This window comes from Rhinolophus sinicus, chromosome 10 (assembly GCF_057876585.1).
Source record: "Rhinolophus sinicus isolate RSI-liver-muscle chromosome 10, RSI-T2T, whole genome shotgun sequence".
NCBI classification, from domain to species: domain Eukaryota; kingdom Metazoa; phylum Chordata; class Mammalia; order Chiroptera; family Rhinolophidae; genus Rhinolophus; species Rhinolophus sinicus.
In genome coordinates this window covers 6,037,251-6,061,956 of record NC_142510.1, presented here as the reverse complement: position 1 = coordinate 6,061,956, position 24,706 = coordinate 6,037,251, and the positions used below count along the sequence as shown (strand labels likewise).

Sequence of the window (24,706 nt, the reverse complement as noted above, 5' to 3'; positions counted from 1 at the left end):
TACTTTCAAGGACTAAATTCAAAATCCTGAACGTCTTTGGCTACTTTAAGAAAAAGCTAAAAAGATAACAATATTATAAGGAATAAAATGTACATGGAGAGCTTTTATTTTACTGATTGTACCAAAAAAACAAGACGAAACAAAACCCAACTTTGGGAAATTCTTATAATCCACTGAAATTAGTTTGCATACCTAGTTTTAAGAAGTGACTATAGGAACAATACCCTCTCTTTAAAAATCAGAGTCTTTTGGGTTTTTTTTCTTCAGAAAACCTTAGTTTATGCATGTAGTCATGTTATATTGTCAAATATCTAGAAATCCAAAGCCTGTTAAATTCTAAATGTTGGAGAAAATAATACAAAATAGAGATACTGATTTCAACCTGTGTTACTTTTAGAGCTAGACTGTGTTATGCCTGTGTTAGGGAAAATTTTAAACCCTATTATTTATTCACCAGAATATTTGTGTGTGTGTGTGTATGTATGTCAGAACAGTTGGTAGGAATAATCTTTTTATTTGGAAGTTTGACATGTAATTAAAAAGTCAAGACAGCTCAAAGTGACATTTAGCATGAGGTTTTTACAAAGTTTAGATAATAACGGCAATACTTTCTGTTATTTCACATAATAGGGAACCAGGAATGTGGTAGACAAAATAATAGCACGAATTGCTAACATATATTGACTGCCTACTATGTGCCCAAAGCCCTGCTGTGCACTCACATCTTATGTCTCTTCAGTTCTCCCTTTAATCCTGTGAACTAAGTACCTTTGTCACCCACATTTTTAACTGAAGATTCTGCGGCTTTGAAAGTTGAAGTGGCTTGCCCACCAACTAGAACATTTCAGAGCTGGAATTGGATCCTGAGCAGCCCTGCAGAAAGCGGAGAAAGCTTTCACCACCACAGGGCTGACGTGACAAGGCCTCTCATGAAGTACGGGCTGAATACTATGGCAGTTAGGTGGATACATGAGCCAGGAAACAATCGTAACTGGAAATGAAGCCAGTGAGCTCTGTTGAATGCCTCTCAGTGCCGAGCGTGCGGTTCCAAGCACTGGACATACATTGTCTCATTTAATTTGCACGCTGCAGGGGATTTACGATTTGTACCCATTTTACAAAGCAGCTTGCAGAGGTTAAATAACTTGCCCACAGTTGTGCTTCTTGTAACTTGTGAAGTTGGGATAGGGCAGAGTAATGGATTAACATCAATTTAAGAAAGAGTTTTATTAGTGTATTACAAGGATTTCCCTAGTTCTGTTTAGTTCAATATTTTAATCACTGACTAAGATGAATATACAAAAGGCAAACAAATGTCAAATGACACAAAGCTGAGAGAGAGAGAGTGTGTGTGTGTGTGTGTGTGTGTGTGTGTGTGTATGGATGGAAAATATTCAAAAAGATCTTTTTGATTTGTTTCCTTTTTACACATAAGTAATACATTCACATGTTCAAATATAATAAAACAATCCTAAAACCCGTTCTCTCCTCTGCCAACACCCACTCCTTCACACACCCCACTCACACTCACACAATTGAGAACGGCTCTATTACGTTCTTGTGCATTCATCCAGTTTCATTTTAGAAAAATGAAAATACAGAGGGTGCCAAAAAAAGTATACACATTTTAAGAAAGGAAAAAAACTGTATTAAAATTGTAATACTCAATATATACTGATAACAAAAGATGAACACAAGTCATGTGTGTACATTTTTTTGGTGCCCTCAGTATTTATATTCTTCTTTCTCTTTTTCTAACGTACTGTTTGATTAGCAGTAAATCAGGTATCTTTCCATATCAGTGTTACCGGGACAGCTGTCTCAGTCTTTCTTATAACTGCATAGTATTATATTCTATTGATGTACAATAATTTATTTAACCTATCTGTTTCTTAAAACTTTATTTTTCAATTACAGTTGACATACAATAGTAGTTTCAGGTGTAACATAATGATCAGACATTGATATAACTTATGAAGTGATCACCCTAATAAGTCTAGTACCATACATCTGACACCATGCCTAGTTATTACAATATTGACTCTGTTCCCTATGCTGTCCTTTACATCCCCGTGGCTATTTTGTAACTGTCGATTTGTACTTCTCAATTCCTTCACCTTTTTCACCTGTACCTGCAACCTCCCTCCCCTCTGGCACATCAGTTCTATGTATCTGTGAGTTTGTTTCTTTTTCGTTTGTTCATTTATTTTATTTTTTTAGATTCCACATATAGGTGAAATGGTGTGGTATTTGTCTTTCTCTGACTTATTTCACTTAGCATAAAACCTTCTAAGTCCATCCAATTTGTTGTAAATGGCAATATTTTATTCTTTTTTATGGCTAAGTAATATTCTATTTTATAAATGTACTGCATCTTCTTTATCCATTCATCTATCAATGGACACTTAGGTTGCTTCGATATCTTGGCTATTGTAAGTAATTCTGCAATGACCATAGGGGTAATTGTGCAATGAACATATCTTTTCAAATTAATGTTTTGGATTTCCTCAGATAAATATCCAGAAGTGGGATTGCTGGGTCATATGATAGTTGTATTTTTAAGTTTCTGAGAAATCTCCATACTGCTTTCCATAGTGGCTGCACCAATTTGCAATCCCACCAACAGTGCACGAGGGCTCCCTTTTCTCCTCGTCCTTATCAACACTCGTTTGTTGATTTATTGATGACGGCCATTCTGACAGGTGTGAGGTGATATCTCATTGTGGTTTTAATTTGCATTTGCCTGATGATTACTGACCTTGAGTATCTTTTCTTACGTCTGCTCGCCATCTGTATGTCCTCTTTGGAGAAATGTCTATTCAGGCCCTCTGTCCAATTTTTAATGGAGTGTGGGTTTTTTGTTTGTTTGTTTGTTTTTGGTGTTAAGTTTTATTAATTCTTATATATTTTTGATATTAACTCCTTGTCAGATATATCATTGGCGAATATCTTCTCCCATTCAGTAGGCTGTGTTTTTGTTTTATTGATGGTTTCCTTTGCTGTGCAAAAACTTTTTAGTTTGTTGCAGTCCCATTTGCTTATTTTTCCTTTTGTCTCCCTTGTCCAAGGAGACATATCCAAATATATATTGCTAAGAGCAATGGGAAAGCGTTTACTGCCTATATTTTCTTCTAGGGGTTTTGTGATTTCAAGTCTTACATTTAAGTCTTTAATCTATTTTGAGTGTATTCTTGTATATGGAGTAAGAAGGTAATCCGGTTTCATTTTTTTATGTTTTGCATGTATCTATCCAGTTTTCTCAGAACCATTTACAGAACAGACTGTAGTTACTCCCTTGGATGTTCTTGCTTCCTTTGTCGTAGAGTAAATGACCATATAGGCGTGGGTTTATTTCTGGTCTCTCTATTCTGTTCCGTTGATCTATGTGTCTGTTTTTATGCCAGTACCATGCTGTTTTGATGACTATAGTCTTATAGTTATTTGGTGGAATCTTGAGAGTTGTCTGTATGTAGTATTATATCACCTGCAAGTAATGTAAGTTTTACTTCTTCCTTTCCTGTTCGGATCCCTTTTATTTCTTGTGTGATTGCTGTGGTTAGGACTTCTAATAATATGTTGAATAAAAGTGGTAAAAGTGGACATCTATGTCTTGTTCCTGGTCTTAGAGGAAAAGTTTTGAGCTTTTCACAATTGAGTATGATGTTGGCTGTGGGTTTGTCATCTGTGGCCTTTATTATGTTGAGGGATGGTCCCTCTATCCCCACTTTGCTGAGACTTTTTTTCATAAATGGAAGTTGGATTTTGTCAAATGCTTTTTCTGTATCTATTGATATGATCATATGATTTTTATCTTTTATTTTGTTTATGTGGTGTGTCACTATAATTGACTTACGGATATTGAACAACCTTGCATCCCAACAATAAATCCCACTTGATCATGGTGTGTGATCTTTTTAATGTATTGCTGAATTCAGTTTGCTAATATTTTATTGAGGATTTTTGCCTGGTTTTGTAAAAATGTAATGGTATTGCAAAATGAGTTTGGGAGCCTTCTCTCCTCTTCAATTTTTTGGAATAGTTTGAGAAGAATAGGTATTAATTCTTCTTTTAATATTTTGTAAAATTCACCTGTGAAGCCATCTGGTCCAGGACTTCTGTTTATGGGAGATTTTTTTATTACTGATTTGATTTTGGTAGTAGTTATTGGTCTGTTGAAATGTTCTGTTTCTTCCCAATTTACTCTTAGAAGATTATATGTTTCTAGGAATTGATCCATTTCTTTCAGGTTGTCCAATTTGTTGGCATATAATTGTTCGTATTATTTCTTACAATCCTTTGTATTTCTGTGGTGTCAGTTGTCACTTCGGCTTCATTTTTTATTTCATTTATGTGGGCCCTCTCTCTTTTTATTCTTTATGAGTCTGGCTAACGGTTTATCAGTTTTGTTTATCTTTTCAAAGAACCAGATCTTGGTTTTATCTTTTCTATTGTTTTTTAAGACTCTGTTTCATTTATTTCCATTCTCATCTTTATTATTTCCATCCTTCTCACTTTGGGCCATGTTTCTTGTTTTACTAGTTAACTTGAAGTGTAAAGTTTGTTTATTTGAGATTTTCCTTGTTCTTTGAGATAGGTCTGAATTGCTATTAATTTCTCTCTCAGAACTTCTTTGGCTGTATCCTATAGATTTGGGGCCATTGTGGGGTTCGTTTTCTTGCTTTCACTTTTGTTAGTATTTATTTGATACTGAATTTACTCCAGGGCCATAAGTCTGTTTTTTCAGTCTCTTCTGGGATATCTGTTTTTTTCTGTGCAGCCTCTTATTCTGGTTTAGGAGCAGTCTGTTCTGTTTTAATTAGGATCATCTCAATGTGACAGGGAGAGCTCATTATGGGTTAACCTGCCCGTGAGCTCTGTAAATTAAGCACCGCATCTTGGGAGCTTTGTTCACCGGGATGTGCTCAATGATCAGAGAGTCTACATCTAAACCCATAAGTTCAGCATCACTCTCTGCATTTTTAAGCCTGTGCAGTAAAAATTCACTCTTTGGGCCTCTGACCTATGTCTAGCCCCACTGTTTGGCTTGGGCACGCCTATCAACTCCACCATTGTGAAGACGAAATGGCACTTACTGCCTCTGTAACGTGACATCCTTTCAACACCTGGTGGTTTTTCGGATATGCATAACTTTGAGGGCCTGGGAAGTTTCTTAAAGTGAACATGAAGATTTGAACCTCTCGATTTACATGATTTTATGGGGTTCTCTGGGTCCAGTGGACAGCGAACCATATTCAGAGGTCACTTCAGGCTGCTTACGGAATGAGGTGGTTGCTGGGTTTTCATTTTCATTTGTCTCAAGGTACCTTTTGATTTCTTCCTTGATCTCGTTGTTAACCCATTCATTGTTTAGTAGCATGTCGTTTAGCCTCCTTGTGTGGTTTTCAGTTTTCTTGTAATTGATTTCTCGTTTCATACCATTAAGATGGGAGAAGATGCTTGCTATGATTTCACTGTTCTTCAATTTATTGAGATTTGTTTTGTGGGCTATCATGTGTTCCATGTGCACTTGAAAATAATATATATTCTGCTGCTTTTGGGCAAAATGTCCTAAAAATAGCAATTAAGCCCATCTGGTCTAATGTGTCATTTAAGGCCACTATTTCCTTATTAATTTTCTGCCTCGATGATCTATTCACTGATGTCCATGGGATGTTTAAGTCCCCTACTATGACTGTATTACTGTTGATCTCCCCCTTTATGTCTGTCAGTATTTGCTTTATATATTTAGCTGCTCTTACATCAGGTGCATAGGTGTTTATGAGTATTAATGAACCCTTGTTGAATTGATCACGTTATCATTATGAAATGCCCTTCTTTGTCTCTTGTTACAGCCCCTGTTTTCGGTGTCAATATTGTCTGGTATAAGTATTGCTACTCCAGATTTTAGGTTTATTTTTATTTGCATGGAACAATCATTTTCCATCCTTTTACTTTCAGTCTGTGCGTCTCTTGTAGACAGCATATGTATTAGTCTTTTTATTTTTCTAATGCATTCAGCCCCCTTATGTCTTTTGATTGGAGCATTTAGTCCATTTACATTTAAAGTAATTATTGATAGGTATGTAGTTATTGCCATTTTATTGTTTTCAGATTGTTTTTGTAGTTCTTTGTCCCTTTCTATTCTCTTGCTCTCTTTTCTTGTTTGTTGATGAGTTTCTGTAGCGTTCTGTTTGGATTCTTTTTATTTCTTGTATATTGCCTATAGATTTTTGGTTTGTGCTTCATATATACCAAGCTATCTATGTTTATAGCAGTCTATTTTAAGTTGATGGTCACATAAGTTAGAATGCATTCTGAAATCACTACAACATTTACTCACCCCCTCCATGTTTGTTTTTGTCATTATTCTTTTGCGTGTGCATGTGTTTGTGTATCCTTAATTTATTGTTGTAATTACACATGATCTTCCTACTTTTGCCTTGTAACCTTTGTTCTAGATTTATAGTTAGTCGATCAACTGTGCTTGTACTAAGTGTTTGTCAGTGAGAATTTTTTCTTTCCTATTTTCTTATTCATATTTTTTATCTTTTTAAGAAAGTTCCTTTAATGTCTCTTGTAATACTGGTTTAGTGGTGATGAACTCCTTTAGCTTTTTCTTGTCTAGGAAACTCTTTTATCTCTCCTTTGATTCTAAGTGATAACCTTGCTGGGTAGAGTCATCTAGGTTGTAGGTCCTTGCTTTTCACCATTTTCAATATTTTGTGCCAATCCCTTCTGGCCTGCAAAGTTTCTGTTGAGAAATCATCTGACAGTCTTATGGGAGCTCCCTTGTAGGTAACTAACTGCTTTTCTCTTGCTGCTTTTAAGATTCTCTTTGTCTTTAACCTTTGGCATTTTCATTATGTATCTTGGCGTGGGCCTCTTTGGGTTCATCTTGTTTGGGACTCTGTGCTTCCTGGACTGGTATGTGTATTTCCTTTGCCAGGTTAGAGGAGTTTTTCATCACCATTTCTTCAAAAATGTTTTTGATTTCTTGCTCTCTTCTGGTTTCGGCAGGTGTTCTATGGGGCTGAGTAGCACAATCTCTCTGTTCACCAGAGCTGCGTGGTCCAGGGGTATCCCTTGTGTGGGTTGAGTGTGCCCTTCTGTTGTAGTTGAGCCTTGATTGCTGTTGGCATGTGGGTGGGGTTGACGCTCAGGCTGGTGAGCTGTCAGGGCTGGCCGTGACAGTAGCAGACACGCTGTTGCAAGGGGGACTGACCTCATGGGCCGGAGCATAGTCTAAGCAGGACTATGGTGCCAGCCGAGTCCACCATTCATGTGTGTCATTTGTTGAACTGGTTGGGTGATGATACGGTGTGGCCTTAAGGTGACTGCCGCATGTGTTGATTCTGCAACCTCCTGGGAGGGACTCTAGTGCAGGCCAAGGTCAGCCGCCACTTGTGCTGGGATTGGAGGCACTTGAGAGAGGCTATGCTGTGAACTGGGCTGCTGATTGCCACTAGTCCCAGCTTGAGACCCTTTGGTGAGCACTACAATGTGAGCTGAGGTCAGCCGCCACTTGTGCAGCTTCCAGCTGCTTAATTGAAGCTACGTGGTATCCTTGGTATCAGCATAAATCTTTAATATGCTTTGTGTAGAACCTCTCTTCTCCATCCTCTGCTTGTCCAGTTTGCTGGATTACCCACCCTCTCCATTCCCTTTGTCCCTGGACATACTGAATGGTCATGGCTAGGATGTGACACTGAAGCTGGTGCTGCATCTGTTCTCACTAAGTTGTATGCAAACCAAAAGTCAGCTGTGTTTATTCCTAAATCTGTTTATGCCAATAGTAGTAGGAATCATAATGATGTAGTTTAAATGTTATGTAAACTGGTGAAATACGAGTGCACAAAAAGTTAGATGTTTGCAAACACAAAAGCATGTTACTTAATACTATCGAGTCAGGTGTAGGCAAGAAGCTACAATAATTGGGTTAAAATTTATAAAAATGTAGATGCATTCTGTGCTCAAAATCCTTTAAATTTTTGTTCCACTTTAATTAAACGGAAACTAGAAATCATTGACAGTGGTGGTTTGTGCCAGAGAGCTGACACATCTGGCATAGGAGGTCTTGACCCTTTACTGGAAGGCTGACAAACAAATGGACATTTACGCACTTTAAAAGAAAATATTGTCAGAATTATGTGTATCATTTTTAATGACTCCTCTTTTAACTGAGTTTTTCAATTTACCAATTAACTACCTGGCATGGTTGCTTTAAACAAGTTGTTTTCTCCTCCAGTTAATTAGGAACCAAAGAATTGGATTATAAGTTAAAGAACTCATAGTTCCAACTCTGCTACTTAACTACTCGTGATACCTTGGACAAGTAAATTAAACTTAGATTCTTTTTCATGTATTTTGCAATGTTTTTGAATTTAACAAAATAAAGGAAGGAGAACTGACTCTGGGTGGTGAACACACAATATGATATATAGATGATGTAGTAGAGATGTAGTACACTTGAAACATGCGTTACTTTACCAACCATTGTCACCCCAATAAACTTTAATAAAAGAAGAGATACCTTTCAGCTAAAATTGTCTGTTGTTCTATGAATTTATAGTCTTTTTAAATTTAAGAGCATTCAAGTAATCAAACCAAGAATTAAATTTAAAAAAAATAGGGGAACGAATACACTTTGTATGATAAATGTTAAGGAAAAGTAGTATGTAATGAAATAATATTTGCGTAGGAACATGTAATTTTAGAACTCTGATTTTCTGGTTCCATCCTAATTGTTAAAACTGAATATGGACAGATTGGATAAAGTGTTTCTTTCTGCAATTCTTTTTTTCCCCAATTAGAAAACTGGGAGATGAATGTTATTTATACAAAAATGTAAACAGATTTGATCCTGAATTCTTGATGCCCTTAAGAAGTTTCATTTAGAAGACAATACAGAAATAATATTATTAAGAAAATGTTTTCATACATACAGTTGACAAAGTTTGTTCTTATATTAGAAAATAAACTGTCACCAGGAGCTTTGGAGGAAGAACAGATAACATAAAATAATCCATGGTTGACATCAGTAATGCACCTAACCCAATGCACGAAACTCGGTTTCTCAAAAGTATATTTGATAGGAAATTTTCAACTTGTTTGATCGTAGGGCTTCATTGTAAATACACTTCTAATGTAGGCAGTCACTTTGTGCGTGTGGAAAATTTTGTCTTTGAACTTATTAATCCAAGTTTTATCTTACTTGAATTTAGAAATTTATTTTTACTGTCTGTTGGTTATTTTCTTAATGTTTGTAATTCAAGGGAGCTTTAAAGGGCAGAGAACAGTTTTGCTGTTGCAAAAACTTTTTTTTTTGTTTTGTTAAGTACGTTTGGATATTCTACCTGTCTGCATTTGGCTTATTTTATATTCAACTTCTGAAGTTTGATATCGACATTCTTTGAATTCCTTTATTAGCGTTTCTTTTATATAGCAGTGGTTATAAACCAATTTATTTACTCATATTTCATGTGAATTAGTCGTTGTGAGCTATAAGGCACAGTGGAAAGAGATTTGCCTTTGGACTTCACTCAATTCAAAACATATGTTAGCACTGATTTTGGGAATACCTTAGCCTATTAATAGCCCAGCATCTTTTTAAACATAAGATCATTATTGGTGTTATCTTGACTCCATTCAGAAAAAAAGATATGAGTGAATCAAAAGATGAACAAATGAAATGGTGCCTCTTGTTTTTTTTCTGCACTATATTATCTGTCTCTTGCATAGTATCTGATAATGAAGGGTTTTGTTTTTTGAGAGCAGAAGCCATATCCCAGGTCGGTTTTACTACGTAGTGTTGTGCTGTGCTTTGACTAAGTGCTGGATAAATGTTTGATTAGTTTCATTTTGGAATAAAGTTTTGGGATAGGTAAGACATTAAATTCATATTCATTCATTCTGTCAATTCAAGACAATGTTTTATCACATTTTAATTAAAGCTAAGTGATTGCTTTACTTTCACAACTAAATTATGACCCAATGAAAAAAATCTAATGCCATGTCTTGAACAGCTCAATTAGAGACAACTGGACAGAGTGTTTCTTTGTTTGCCGTTGTATTTCAGTGTCGAAAGAAAACTTTCAAGCAGTTAAACAGATAGTAGGTGACAGCTTGCAAATTTGGTAGTAGAATTTCAGAGTAGATTAATACTTATTTTACTTTTGTTACATTTTATAAAGATTTTCTAAGCTTATTTTCTTAACTTGGAGGGATGCATGGGAATTTAAGGTGAGCATGTCAAGGAATAACAGGTTGAAAAAATTATTCTATGGGAAGAACAGATAATATTGCATGAAAATGTTTTAAAGTTTTGTTCCCAAAGGATCTTCCAAATTATTAGCATTAATGTCGGAGTTTGTACCTCTTGCTGTAATTGGACATTATGGTACCTGTACCTGTATCTCAGAGCTAATTTGCTGTGAACATATTTTATTTTATATGAATAAATAATTTGAAATGAAAATACAGTTTTGAAAGAAAATCTAGGAGTCATGTTAATTTTTCATAGCAAAATAGTCATTTTACATTTATATTCACCTACCTAACATCTTTTTGAGGTTAATGTAAGTCATGCCAGCCTTCCTGGGCTTTTTGCTTGCATGGACTGTCTTTTTCTCTCCATTTACTTCCATCCTATTTATATCTCCATATTTAAAGTATGTCACTTATTGCCATATGTTTTTCGACTTTTTAAAATTCATTCCGTCAATCTCTGTCTTTTAATAATAGTGTTTAGTCCATTTATATTTAATAAAATTATTGATAAGATTGGATTTAAGTCTATTTTACTATGTGTATTGTTTTTCCTTTTTTTTGTTTTGTTTATTCTTTCTTTTTAGGTTAAGTATTTTTAGAATTCCTTTTTAATTTCCCTATTGGCTTTTTGGATAAAAATATTTATGTTTTTTAAGGGTTTCTCTAGGAATTACAATCTACAACCTTAACTTCTCAGTCTAGTTCAAGTTAAAATTGTACAACTTCCTTATAATGAAATGTATAGAAATGTAAGAATGTTGTAATAGTCAACCCTCACCCATCCTTTATGCTATAACTTTCATATACATCACACCTATATACATTATAAACCTCATAACACGGTGTTATAATTTTTACTTTGAATCATAACATTAAAAATATCAAGAGGAAAAATTAGTCTTTGGTATTTATCTACATATTTACCATTTCTGATGCTTTTCATTCCTAAGATCCAAGTTTCTGTCTGGTCACATTGCCCTTCAGCCTGAAGAAATTCTTTTAGCATTTCTTGTAGTGTGTGTCTGCTGGTGACGATTTTGCCTTCACTATTAAAGGATATTTCTGTTGAGTATGGAATTCTGGATGGACAGTTATAGAGACTCTGGATTCTGCAAGGTTCCCTCTTAAGAGTATTGTTTTATTTTTAGAGGCAGTTAACTTTGCTGAACTCACTTTTGCACACACTCTCTTTCCCGTGGTGAGCAACAGCTGAAATCTCAGTCCTGTTCCCTTTGCCGTAACAAAGGCTGTTGGAGTCTGCCCTCCATGTGCATCCTTAGGGGTCAACCAGAGACTTGGACAGAGTTTAGACACAGAATTTAGGGGCTCCTTTGTGGCTCTCTCCTTTCTGGGAACAAAACGTAGAGTCAAGAAATTGATCCACATATATGTAGTCACTTGGCTTGCAACAAAGGTGCAAAGGCAATTTCGTGAAGAAAAGATGACCTTTTCGACAATTGGTGCTGAGACAATTAGATGTCCTTATGCCAAAAACAAAAAACTTTGATTCAGATCTCACAGCATATACAAATGAACTCAAAGTGGATCATATATTTAAATGTAAAACCGAAACTAGAAACTATCTAAAAGAAAACATAGGAGATAAACTTTGTGACCTTTGGTTAATCAAAGCTTTCTTAGCAATGACATTAAAAACAATCTATAAAAGAAAAAATTGATAAATTGGACTTCATCAAATTAAAAACATCTGTTCTTTACAGAACACTATTAAGAGCATATAAAGATAAGTCGTACACTGGGAGAAAATATTTGCCAATTGCATATCTGATAGAGGACTTTTGTCCAGAATACATAAAGTACTCTCAAAACAATGATAAGAAAATAAACCACCTAATTTTAAAAATGAACAAAGAGATTTGATCAGTTACTTAACCAAAGATATACGGATAGCAAATAAACATTAAAAGATGCTCAAAATCTTTAGGAAAATGCAAATTAAACCACAATGAAATACCACTACACAGCCATTAAAATTACTAAAATAAAAAAGATTGACCATAATTAAGTACTGGTGAGAACGTGGAACATGTAGAACTCAAGTTCATTGCTGGTAAAAATGCAAAAGTGCACAGCCATTTTGGAAAACTCAGTGTCTTTACAATTTAAACATGCAGCTGCCATAAAATCGAGCCATTTCACTCCTAGGTTTTACCCAAGAGCAGTGAAAACATACGTCCATACGAATATGTGTGCGAGAATGTTCGTAGCATCTTTATGTGTAATAGTCAAAACCTGGGAACACCTCAGAAGCCCACCAGTAGGTTGGTGAATGGAGAAGCAAGCTGTAGTGTGAAATGCTACTGAGCAGGCCAGCTTTTGTCAGAGGTTTGGCCACTGCATGATACGGGCCACCCTCCTGCTCGCTTTCAGGAACAGTTTTCTTGCTGCCCACCGCTCAGCCTCTGTGCCAGTGTCATGTAGGTAGGGTTTTTGTTGTGTGTTTGGCACTTGGGTTACCGATTTCTGTATCAGTCAGAGCAGGTGCGTTTATGCTGTGATGATAAACAACCCAATGGCTTAAAATAAAGTGTTTTTCCTTTGTCACGAACTCGATGTCCATTGCGGGTTAGCCGAGAGCTGTGTTCCCTGTTCTCACTCTGAGGCCCAGGCTGATGGAGGAGGAATTCTTTATCTGGAACCATTGCTCAGGGCTGTGAATGTTGACTTAATGTAAGGTTCTTTGATTTGTAGGAGTTAAGATAGATTTTCCAGAGAAGGTGCTTTTTTATTTTCATCAGCATTAGTTGACTTTTGTCTCATTTTAGGACGCATTAAAATCTTTTAAGTAATGACACCAATAACTATAACTTTCTTTCGTCCATAATACAAAAAATTATACAAAATACTTTCAACTTGTATTCATGCAGTAAGTGCTTTTTTTTAGATGGAAATATATTATTCCTGTGTGTTCCTGTGACAAGGAACCTGATGTCAGGGAGGATAAATGCATTGGCAGTCGCCACACAGCAGTGACACTGAACTAGAACCAAGGGTTCCCATTTTAATGCTTTTGTGCACATTGGAAAAAAATAAATGCACCGTCAATTTACACGTTCTTTATTTTGACAGTCTCTTCAACAGACCACGTTTAAGAGGTGTCTGGTCCCCCGTTACCGGCGGCTGGAACACAATGGATCCCACAGGGGCACTGGACACCGAGGATGAACTGGGCCCTTTAGCCCATCTCGCCCCGAGTCCTCAGAGCGAAGCCGTTGCCCATGAATTCCAGGAACTCTCCCTGCAGTCCAGTCAGTACCTACCCCCTCTGCACGAGCGGAAGAATGGTGAGTCCTCCGACACAAGCGGTGGGGACTTGGTTTTGCAGACGTGCCTCTTTGCGAGCCCAGTATATTCCTCTTTGGTGGTAATTTTCATGCCGGTTACGTCCAGCCGTCTGCCATGGAGGAGACAACCTCGTAGGGGTCCTGGCTGGTGTTGAGTGACAGGCAGAATTTCACTCTCCATCCAATTCTTTCCTTATTTCCCCAGTAAGTATCTTTGGTAGCAACATTTTCTTTGGAAATCAGCTTTAGATTCAACCATTTTATTAGGTTGGTGCAAAAGTAATTGTGGTTTTTGCAATTATTTCTAACCTTTTAAACCGCAATTACTTTTGCACCAACCTAATAGCATAAGCAGAAGATTTCATGCTAGAATGGCATTGAGGTGGTTTCCTGCTCCGATTCTAGGGAAAATAGACTGTGGGTTTGAAAATACACCCCCCTCCCCCATTTTCCCCATCTCCATGCATTGCACCTTAATTTCAGAATTGGCGAAATTGACTCTATCTCAAATGATCACTAAGAAAGCACAAAGTTTTTATTTGAGTGGTTTTTGTGTGAATGGGTATTGGATATGACCATATTCTTAGTCTTTGGCTGTCTCATCCTTGTATACAAAATGAATATTTTCTACTAATTTGTTATCTATTCAGGAAATTTTCATTGATCACGGAGGCATCCCACAGTTTTCAGGAAACACAATACTGCCAGTTTTTAACATAAATGAATAGAGATGGTATACAGTTATTTTTAATATTTAAAACATGAGTATTTCCCAATTCTTTTCGTTATTGGCCTTATTCAGGAAAATGGGTGAAAGATACATGCTGCTATTCTCAGTTCTTTGGTACATGTCTAGGGTATAACTTGTTCTCCTTTCCAATATGATACTTGACACTTGTGTCTGATACTTGTTATTAGGCACAAGTCTTGTGCAGCTTGGTTGGTATGGAACACTTTGGCTAAGGTGCTGTGGTTAGAGCCTTCAGGAGGCTGTGGTTGACTGGTGATGGCTCTAGAACCTTCCATCAATTAGGAGCCTAGCTTTATGTTAGGGCTGAGACAGTATAACTGCATTTACTGAAACGTGACAAATGTGATCAGATTCACACTTGGACCAGTATAGGGTCCAATAGTTACCCATCAAAATTGAATTGAATAGGTATAACACTGCAGTAATATTCAATTGCTCAAGCAAATGGTCACACGTAAGAGAGGAGAGAAGTGTGTGGGGCAAGTTTATACTTAGTGGTGATTTATTCGATCCAGCTTACCATGCTCCCTCACTAGAATGTTCTCTTGAATATGTATGCTTGAATATAAGGTGAGCTCAATCTAGGCTAGTCTCCCCTTATACAATTTAAGGGAGGTAGATGAAATGAGGAAAGTTTTAATTTATTAATCTAGTTACATGTACACAATTTAAATCACATGTTATGAAGCAGTGCAGTCGTATAGAAGGACTGTTTTATCCACACTCATATTTCATAAACCATCGTGCTCAAACTCTATCCTTGAATCTTGGTGGCATTTTATCATCAGTAGAACCCCTTGGCATCATCCACCTAGCACTGAAATCCAGGGTGCATCTTCATTTCTGTCTTTTTTGTTTGATTATGGCAGTTTTTGAATAGACGCATGATCTGACAATGAAGATTTTATGTCTTAACTAGAAGTGCCATTCACAAAACAGTGGGGCTGGGTTTCTTTTTCTTTTGTTTTCTCTGTATGGTGTGTGTGTGTGTGTGTGTATGTGTGTGTGTGTTATAGTTGTATATTTATAATCTCTATAACATAACCACTCATGTTTGATCTGTGATTGGTTATAACATTTGATGGGGCTGTAGTTTCTGTTTTAGAATTCTGTCTTCTTTTTTGAGTAGGTAATACATTCACTTGGCTTACAATGTAAATGGCACAAATGGGTACACAGTAAAAAGTCAGCCACCCTCCCAGCGTTGTCCCTTAGCTAGCCAATTACTTCCCTAGAATTAGTAACTGTCACTTGTGTCCTTTCTGAGAGAATAGTATTTGATGACTTTTTAAAAGGCAGTTTTGAAAGTTTCTTTGTAACAGCATCCAACGCTTTTCAATTTTAAAATAATGTGTTGATTTTTTTCTCCCACTTTTTTTTCTGATTCTATTATTTCTGTAAGCATCCTAAAACCAGCTTCATATGAAGTTGATTTTTAAGCTAATGCAGTTTTCTCAAATACTTTTTTTGTTTAATATTAAGTAATTGAAAGAACAGCTCATAATATGAGATACTGTGTAAGGACTCAAATATGAGACAATCTCCTCTTTTCTAACACATGACTTCAAGTTAAAAACCTTCTATTTAGGACTCTAATTTCAGGCTTATGATGTATTAGCACAATTTGCATATACATTCCAAGGCATAAATGGAATCCTTGTACAGCTATCAGAAATCTAGGTTTTTGATACAGTTATATGAGTACAGTAGAACCACATTAAACAGGAATAGATGGAAGAACCATAACTTTCTTACCTTAATGATTTTTTCAAGTTTATTCTTCATTTTTTAGGCCTTCTTAATGCCATGTTTAAATTATATCATATACCAAATGTAGATGTTTGCCTCAAAATTAATACAAAGTACATTTTAGATATTTTGATATAATCAAATTTAGATGTTTTCTTGGTGATTGTATTTTATTGTTATTCCTACACATTTGAATTGCATGTGTTAGAATTATTTTCTGTTGGGAGAAAATGAAGGTATTTCAGTTTGGGATTAGTGTGTAGAAGGATTGTATCACTAAATAGTTTATAAATAAACTTTGCAAGGGACATACAGTTGACATTTAAGTAACGATTCCAGGATCTCCCCTTACTTTCGATTAATGTTTATCTTGGCAGTGGTAGTGAAGTGGCAGAATATTCCCACTACTGGAGTAAACATGAAAGATGTTCAGTGAAGATAAGCTAGGGTTTTACTTTACCCATGAATGTGGCCAAAATAATTCTGTAGTTAGTAGCACCTCAAAAGTCAGGCAGCCATTTAATAGTTAATTCTTCCCAACAAGTGAGCCCTTCATAAAAGATAGTGGATATACAGAAACACATAAAAATGTGAAACAGTGCATACACAGGGAAATTGAGCTTTGTCTTGACATTTTATATACACAATACATCCCTTTTCATGTTTCAATATTAACATTCCTTCAGATGGTTACCACTGGGAATAAAAGGGAAATCAGTCATGGGGACAGTTAGGTCTTTTATTGTTCAAATGGGAAAAGCTCAGGTACTACGACTTGAGTGTAGTTTTATAAAAGCAGGGAAAGGAAAGTAGACGGAGACAACACACCTGGCAGCAGAGGCTCTTTTGCGGGTGCCCCCCCCCCCCCCAGATGAGACCATGAAGAAGCAGCTCTGCCCGCGTGCTGTCACGTGCAGGACTGATGTATACGGCTGGTGAATGTAAGCTCGTAAGTCACTGCCAACAGTGCCATGCAGACTCCCCTTTTATAAGACGGCTTGGCATTTCAGTACTTCTTGGTACGTCTCAAGACGGGGCTCAGTCATGTTCACGTGGCCACAGACACACCACAGGCCGGCTGTCACTAGTGTTGAGTCGGGGGAAAATAGGCATCTGCCATCTGAACCAGCTCTTCCCATATGAACCGGCTCTTCGAAGCTGTATTTACTATGAAATGGTCAGCGCGTTTTTGGCCTCAGTGAAGAGGAGAGACTTACACGTCATCCTTATTTTAAACTTTGGTATACTAGTTCCTGCAGTTTTTGAACTTAGAATTTAATCTTGAATTATTTTTTCCTAAGAGTTTCTATCCATCCTGTTTATCACACTGAACAATTTTAGAGCATCTCTTATTCTCTTCTGGAATGATCACCTGCTAGAGGGAAAACAATTGATTCAAAATTTGTTGCACACAAGGCATCTCCTTGTATTGGATTCAGTACGTTTGATAACAGTCAGATGCACTTGGCCTGGCCACGGAACCCAGCCCAAGAAAGCCACTTGCCTTGTCCCACGGAAAGTAGTAAATGGCGTGTGTTCCCCGCTGGTCTTGTCTTTGTGTTTTACTTCGAAAACATTTCCCCACCCCTCATTAGCCTGTTAGACTTACTGTCAGTCCAGGTGTGTGGAAATGCACAGAAGTGATGGGCGTTTGGAGTACAGCTTGTTCCTTGGAATGTGCACAGCTGGTGTGGCCTGGTGGAGGCCGGTGAGGGAGACAGAGGGCGGCCTGATGGAGGCTGGTGAGGGAGACAGAGGGCGGCCTGGTGGAGGCCGGTGAGGGAGACAGAGGATGGCCTGGTGGAGGCCGGTGAGGGGGAAAGAGAGTATATCTTCTTTTCTCTGGAACAGACCACTAGGCATAAAATTCTCAGTGTCGTAAATGGGAAAGAAAGAATTAGATGCTAAATAACCAAGACATGGAACTATGGGTTTCTTGCTTCCCTTTCTTCAGCTGAAGGTAGTAGAAATGAGTACATTTCTGTAAAATTATCTTGTTACTGGCTTTACTGTTAACATATTTAGGATCTCGAGTGTTTAAAATAATTCTCAGAGACGTTAATAAACATTCTGATACATTTAGATAATTTCTTTGCCTGCTTTCAGGAGTTACATAAGAGTAGTTAAAGTGAGGAGAGAGAGATGTACTCCTTGACTATAATTTTCCTTAGTCAGTTTCCAATATTTTTTGAAAATTAGCCTGGAGGACTTAACTAAACACAGTTACGAAGTTGAAAAGCCAACTGTGAACCTCCTGACAACTGCAGGTGAAATTCCTGATTAGTTGGGGCAGCAGTTCTCATCTTGTTTTTGTTTGTGACAATCTCTTGAACCTTCAGAATGAAAAAGAAGCCGTGTAAGCAGCTTAAAGGTGCGGTGCTGTCTTCACAATGAGCTTTGTAAAGCCTCCTATTAAATAGCATGTTTTGTTTCACAGTGTAAACAAGCACCTGGGGCCCTGCCCACCTTCTTTTTTCAACTCCAAGTTTCTCACTTAGATGTTTTGTTGTCACCGAGGCATGAGCTTGCTGGCACCCCAGGCAGTGGGGGTGTGGAGGGAGGCAGGCTGTGGGCAATCATTCGTTTACAGTCTCATTGTCAGAACCCTGACACAGGCGAGCTTTGGTTGTTGCTGAGGGGTAGTTTCCAAAGCGCCCTGCAGCCTCATTTTGCGTTATGTATTCAGTCTTCAAATTGTGTCCTCTTGGAGTGTCAGCAAGTAATGTATTTATATGGAAAGATTAGAACGTAATAATAATTAGCAGTTTAATCAAGCATGATTAATCAAGCATTATCTTAAACTTATAAAAATGTTTGCCTAAAATTCTTACAAAGCTTTTCTAGAGTTACTAGTGTCATAGAAGTACATTATTTCTTATATAGATTATTTGAGATTAATTTTCATAAAACTAGAGTTCACCCTATGATTTATATTAGGCACTGGACCAGTGAATAACCTGAAACTATTATTATTTATTAAACTAATTTATTATTAGTGAACAGTCTTTCCTGTCTCTCAGAAAGCAATTTTAGGAGGTAATGCATAAGATATGAATGATTAGTTAATACATTTCATTCAGCTGTAACCCTCTCACTAGTTAGACCATTCGTGGCTACTTGGAACTGGATAGTTAGTTTATAGCTGAATAGTTGAATCAAACCCTGTGCTGGGACAAGAAACTTCATTAAAATTAAGTCAGGGCTCTTTTTCCTTATGTCTGCCACCGAACCCAACCACACTCACCTCTTCTAGCTAAAAAGGAAGAGAAAGGGTAGATACTGGATACCTGCTCTCTACAAGCGCCTGATAAATGTAGGAACTGTACTGGAAGATAAAAAATGATCCACGATTAGTTTTCTTCCTTTATTTTATTTTAAGAGATCAGTAATAAAGTGCTGTTGTGATAAGCAACAAGACAAATATGTTGGAATAACAGATGTATCAGAATTTTCTCTTGGGTTTGTAGTCAGTAATCACTCAGATTAACTGGTAAATATGAGGCCCAGTGTTTTTCTAACTCCTTTCAATTAATCCAAACTGTCGGCGACCCTCACCTGCTGCCCTCCCTGTTATTAACAGGAAATGTAGTCTTTGGGGAGTCAGGACTCCAGCCTCCTCTGCTGACTCAGTCCGTGAGCACGGGTAAGTCTCAGCTCTGTGTCACGGTCTGCTTCTTGTACTCTCCGTGTGGCAGCTTTCGGCCCGTGTGTCTCTCTGCTGCCCTCCCTCATTACATCACATGTTCTTATATCTCATCATCACTTTTGCCGTGTGCTATTCATGGGGCAACAGAAACAAAGAATAGAAGGTAACTTCCATCTCAGAGGAATTGCGCTGTTTAATATGTTCCTCAAGGATGTATTGTTACACATACATGCCAACTCGCTCAGCTAGTCAGACTTGCCCGCATACTGAAAAGGAAAGAGAAATTGACTCAGTTTGAGTTATCCTCAAAAATAATGTATCTCATTTGGAATATGCAGTATCTTCCTATTCATGGTTTTCAAGGGTTGGCAGGTATGTGTTAACATTTTTATAATAGCATCAGACTGTCAGTTAAAACAGTATTTCAGTTGTTTTTGTTTTTTTCAAGCCCAGATTCTTCATGTTCTATGCTGGTTACTTATGTTGTTTTTCATTAAAAAAATGTTAATAGTTGGGTGTCTGTTTCACCAACTTGAGTTTTTGACATATGACCTTTCTGTTTAATAACAATATAACAAGAAAAGCAAAAAGCCTTATTCATAACTTACCTTTGGTTCTTATAGGCTGAGTTTAAAAACCTAACAACTATTAGAGTTTGTCAGCACCCTGGAGATTTGAGGTTCATAGCTACAAACTAGGAGACCCTCTTTGACAGAACCGTTGATCCTGACATATCAGTGAAGAAGTATACCAGTGAACTACTTGATCAAACATCATGTATTATACAAAAGAAAAGTTTGCCATATCAGAATACTCAGCTCTCCCAAAGTAGTGAAAAAAAAAAAAAAAAATCAAGAGTGGAAATGGGGATACTTTTTTTTGTTAGAGAACGTTTGCTGAATGATCATTGTGTCTCTTACCTTAAAATAATTCTTAGATTTTTAAGCCTCTAGTACAATGTTGGCAGCTCAAAATGTAGTATATTCTCATAAACTTGTTGGACACACAGATCTTTGAAAGTCATTCCCCCAACTATATACAGAAAATTAATTTAGAGACGATTCTTGCAGATACTGAGAGGAAGAGGAAGCCAGTTTTACAGAAGGATGGCTGCTGAGTGAAGCCTAGAGCCGGCTCCATTGCACGCGATGGGCCGTGTCAGGCCAGGTGAAGCCTGTGTCTCTCCTCTGTAAATGGGAATCACGTTAGATGTACCCAGAGGTTTCTAGGAGGCGTAAATGGAATCAAGTGTTCAGAGTAGCGGCACGTCCTAAGTGCTCAGTACACGTTACCGTTACCCGGCCTTGCGTGCCTGATGTAAACGTACCCCGACAGCGGTCAGGGCCACCGGCGCAGGAGACGCCATGTGTGTCGAGATCCTGGCTACAGCGTCACTAGTCATGGGAACTTGAACAAATTCGATTATCTTCCCTTTGCCTCAATTTCCTCATCCGCAAATCGGGGGTCATGCTAGTTCCTGCTTCCTAGGGTTGCGATGAGGATAAAATTAGTTCATATAAGTCAAGTATTTACAACAGTGTCAGCATCTAATTGGCACACTCAAAATATTAATATTTGTTATTAATATATATCTTTTGAGAAGGCAGTATTTCAGTCATACTAAGTGAATATCACTTTTCAGGGTTCCACCACGGTGTTTTATAACTTGGTGTTTCTTTCAATAGCCCCATTCTTCAATGCCCCCCATTTTCCCCAAGTATTTCTTTTTAAAGATGTCAAAGTGACATGCAGTTTCTTAATGTCTTGCCATGTACCTTCATAACATTTGAAGAGCAACTTATCTGATGAGAGCTGAGAGGGCAAGTGAAGTAGGCACTGATTTCCCATGAAGTTTGTCTCTCGTGTTGGTACTGCCAGTTCCCACAATCCTCGCATTCCCTGGGCATCAGTCAGTGTCTACAAGGAATGATTTTCAAATATTAAAGCATGTGAAAAGACAAACAGGCCCAAACTCAGAGCTCCCTAGGGACTATGACCTCCGAAACAGACTCCGTTCTGACATTTTCACAGGCTGCTGGAAGGAATTCCAGCAGGGTCATTCCATTTGGTAAACTCCTAAACAGCCCCTCTGTCACCAAGGACTGATTTATAGATTTTTCTTCTTCTCATGTACTCGTTCTGAAGAGATTAAGATCGTAGATACTGTTGCTGAGACTCTTTCAAGGCATTTGATGTATATGATAAGTACTATACAGAAGACGTTTGGTATTTTGAAGTAATAAAACGGTGATTTGTTAGGTTGAAAGAGATTTGTTGCTCTGAGTTGTCATGTAAATTCTTTTTGCTTCCAGGAAATCTATGTCATAGCCATATCTATAAATGTTTTGCATTATTAACCTAGTTATTTAACAAAGAAATCGACTAAATTCAGAAATGATCTTTTAAAAAATATACATATGTTAAAATATGTGTGTGCTTAACTTGTTTCCCAATGAATGACCTTTGGAATATGTGAAAACAGACAATTTTAGAGTCGTAGAGTCTTCTATTAAATCTTGCTGCAAAGGCAGCTGTTTAGAGGGTGCTGTAAGGTTACTGTGGCTGGGGGCGGGTCTATAAATTGTTTTTCAATTCATCTGAATCCTCTTAAAATATTTTACTGTGTATTATTATGCATTTCTTTTTTTAAAAAAAGAATATACTCCTAAAAATAAACGAGAAGGGCAGAACCCAAGAGATTTGGAGCCTGGACAGCTTAGGAAATGGGTCATTAGGCCTTACTTGGTTTACGGTTGGCCTTTAGTTCTGCAGCCCCAGGGATGTCACAGTGTGAAGTCTGTGCATAGCATGTGTGACACTCCAGAGGTGAGCAGCATTCCTCCTTTGAAGGGTCAGGTTTATTGGGAGATTTTGTATGGTTTGTTTCCTTCTTTACGTGTTTCTTTTCAATGAGTTAATCTTTTGGATGAATGTACAAAGTTTTAGCTATTAAAGAATTCTACACAATCAAAACTTTCTTATGATTTGATACCTCATTCTGTTGGAGGGTGGTAACATGTTTTGAACAAATTTAAAAATGGGACACAGGCAAATAAATTGACATACGATCTCAACCAAGCCTCTTAAAATTACTACTAAAAATAAAATTTGTTTTATTACATTCTAATATCCTGTGAGGAACCCAGGATATGTCAGAGGTCTCTTAGTAAAATCAAATGGAAACAAATATGATGTAATAAGTTGCATAGTAATTGGTCACAGATAATTATTGAATATACTAAGGAATTGTGTGGCTCTTGATTGCTGTATAAAATACACATGATGAAAAAGATATATATGTTTATGTTACTGTTTTTCTCAGGCCAAGAATAACAAAGTGATAATTAACTAGTCGTGCTCTTGGTATGAGAAAGTATTAACTTTCTAATACTATATTTTCCTAACATTTACTTTTCTATCTCTCACTATCTATTTCTGTTAGATAGTCCCTTCATTTTTCAAAGAAATGGAATTTGGTTAAATAACAACTTGCTGATAAACCAGTGAAATCTCTGGCTGCATAGTTATGTGCTTGTTTATTTGTGCACAGAAGTAGAGTCGCTGCCCGGCTGATTGCTGAATGCTTTCTGAACCCGCAACAGAAACAAAATGCTTCCACCTTCAAAAAGTTGAAGATTTTATCTGGACACCTAAATAGTATAATTTGGAGAATTTTCCGGATAAGGGAATTTAAACTTATACCAATCAGATCAAGTTAGGACTAAACAACTGGAAATTTAAAGAAATCCATGAACTTAGTCCTAAACTATGAATTTCAGAGCTGTGCGGGTCCACTGTACATGGATCGTTTCCAGTAAATACGCAGTCGGCCCTCTGTATCCCCAGGTTTCGCATCTGTGGACACAACCAGCTGTGGACTGAAAACAGTGTTTTTGATCCTCGCTTGGGAATCCACAGATGCAAAGGGCCAACCTAAGTTATACGTGATTTTCAATGCACAGTAGGCAGCGTCCCTAACCCCCCTCCATCCCCCCGTTGTTCAAGGGTCAAGTGTACTTTGGCTTTCGTTTCCTTCACCTATTGCACTGAAACCATTCAAGGTGTACTCTCTCATGAAAATGTGTACATTTCTTAAATGACCATGAATGTTTCATGTATCTTGAGGGGGGGAATGTTAGATAAATATAAGTCAGGTCCAGTTATTTTATAAAGGTTGTTCAAGTCTTACATATCCTTACTGATTTTATTTGTTCTGTCAGTGGCTCAGACAGGTATGTTGAAAACCCCAAACTACTGTTGTAGATTTGTTTGTTTCTCATTTCAGTTTTGTTTTTCCTTCATGTATTTTGAGGCACTATTACGTGTTCTTGCTGAATTGATCCCTTTACATTATGAAGTGTCCTTCCATCCGTGGTAATGATTCTTCTCCTAAAGTCTTCTTTGTTTGGTATTAAGATAGCCCCTCTGAATTTCTTATGTTTAGCATTGCATGGTGTATCTTTTCCCAGCTTTGACCTTTAACCCATCTGTACCTTTACATGTAAAGTACGTTTCTTTTGGACAGCATAGAGCTGGGTCGTTCTTTTTTTTTATTTAGTATGGCAATCTCTGTCTTTCAGTTACAATGTGCAGATCGTTTACATTTAAGATAATTATTGATATATCTGGTAACAAATTATCTATTGCTGTGTAGCAAATTATACTGTAGCAGCTTAGCACAAGACACATTTATCATCTTACAGTTTCTGTGGGTCAGATATTCAGGCACAGCTGAGCTGGGTACCTTAAGGTCTCTCACAAGCCTGTGTTTGGGTGTCAGCAAGGCTGGGGTTTCATCTGAAGGTGCAACTGGGGAAGGATCCGCCTCTAAACTTAGTTACATTGTTCTTGGTGAGATTCAGACTCTTTCAAGTGCTTGTTGGACCCTTAGTTCCTGGAGGCCATATGGGTCTCTCCAACATGACAGCTTACTTCAACTTAGCAAAGCCAGTAAGAGAGAAGCCTGCTAGCAAGACAAAGTGAGAAATT

At 37.3% G+C, this 24,706-nt stretch overlaps 1 protein-coding gene across 6 annotated transcripts in view; it reads left to right on the top strand.

The window, feature by feature from the left end:
• The window catches only part of MRTFB (myocardin related transcription factor B), a 236,981-nt gene that overhangs the window by 112,303 nt on the left and 99,972 nt on the right, over positions 1 to 24,706 (top strand). For 4 of the 6 annotated variants that reach the window (XM_019750669.3, XM_074322641.2, XM_074322639.2 and 1 more), the window contains 2 exons: positions 13,357 to 13,571; positions 19,652 to 19,714. In XM_019750669.3, coding sequence (XP_019606228.3) covers positions 13,418 to 13,571; positions 19,652 to 19,714 — 217 coding nt within the window. In that variant the 5' untranslated portion in view covers positions 13,357 to 13,417. The remainder of the gene's footprint in view (positions 1 to 13,356; positions 13,572 to 19,651; positions 19,715 to 24,706) is intronic. The other 2 variants (XM_074322643.2, XM_074322642.2) reach the window with 1 other exon arrangement.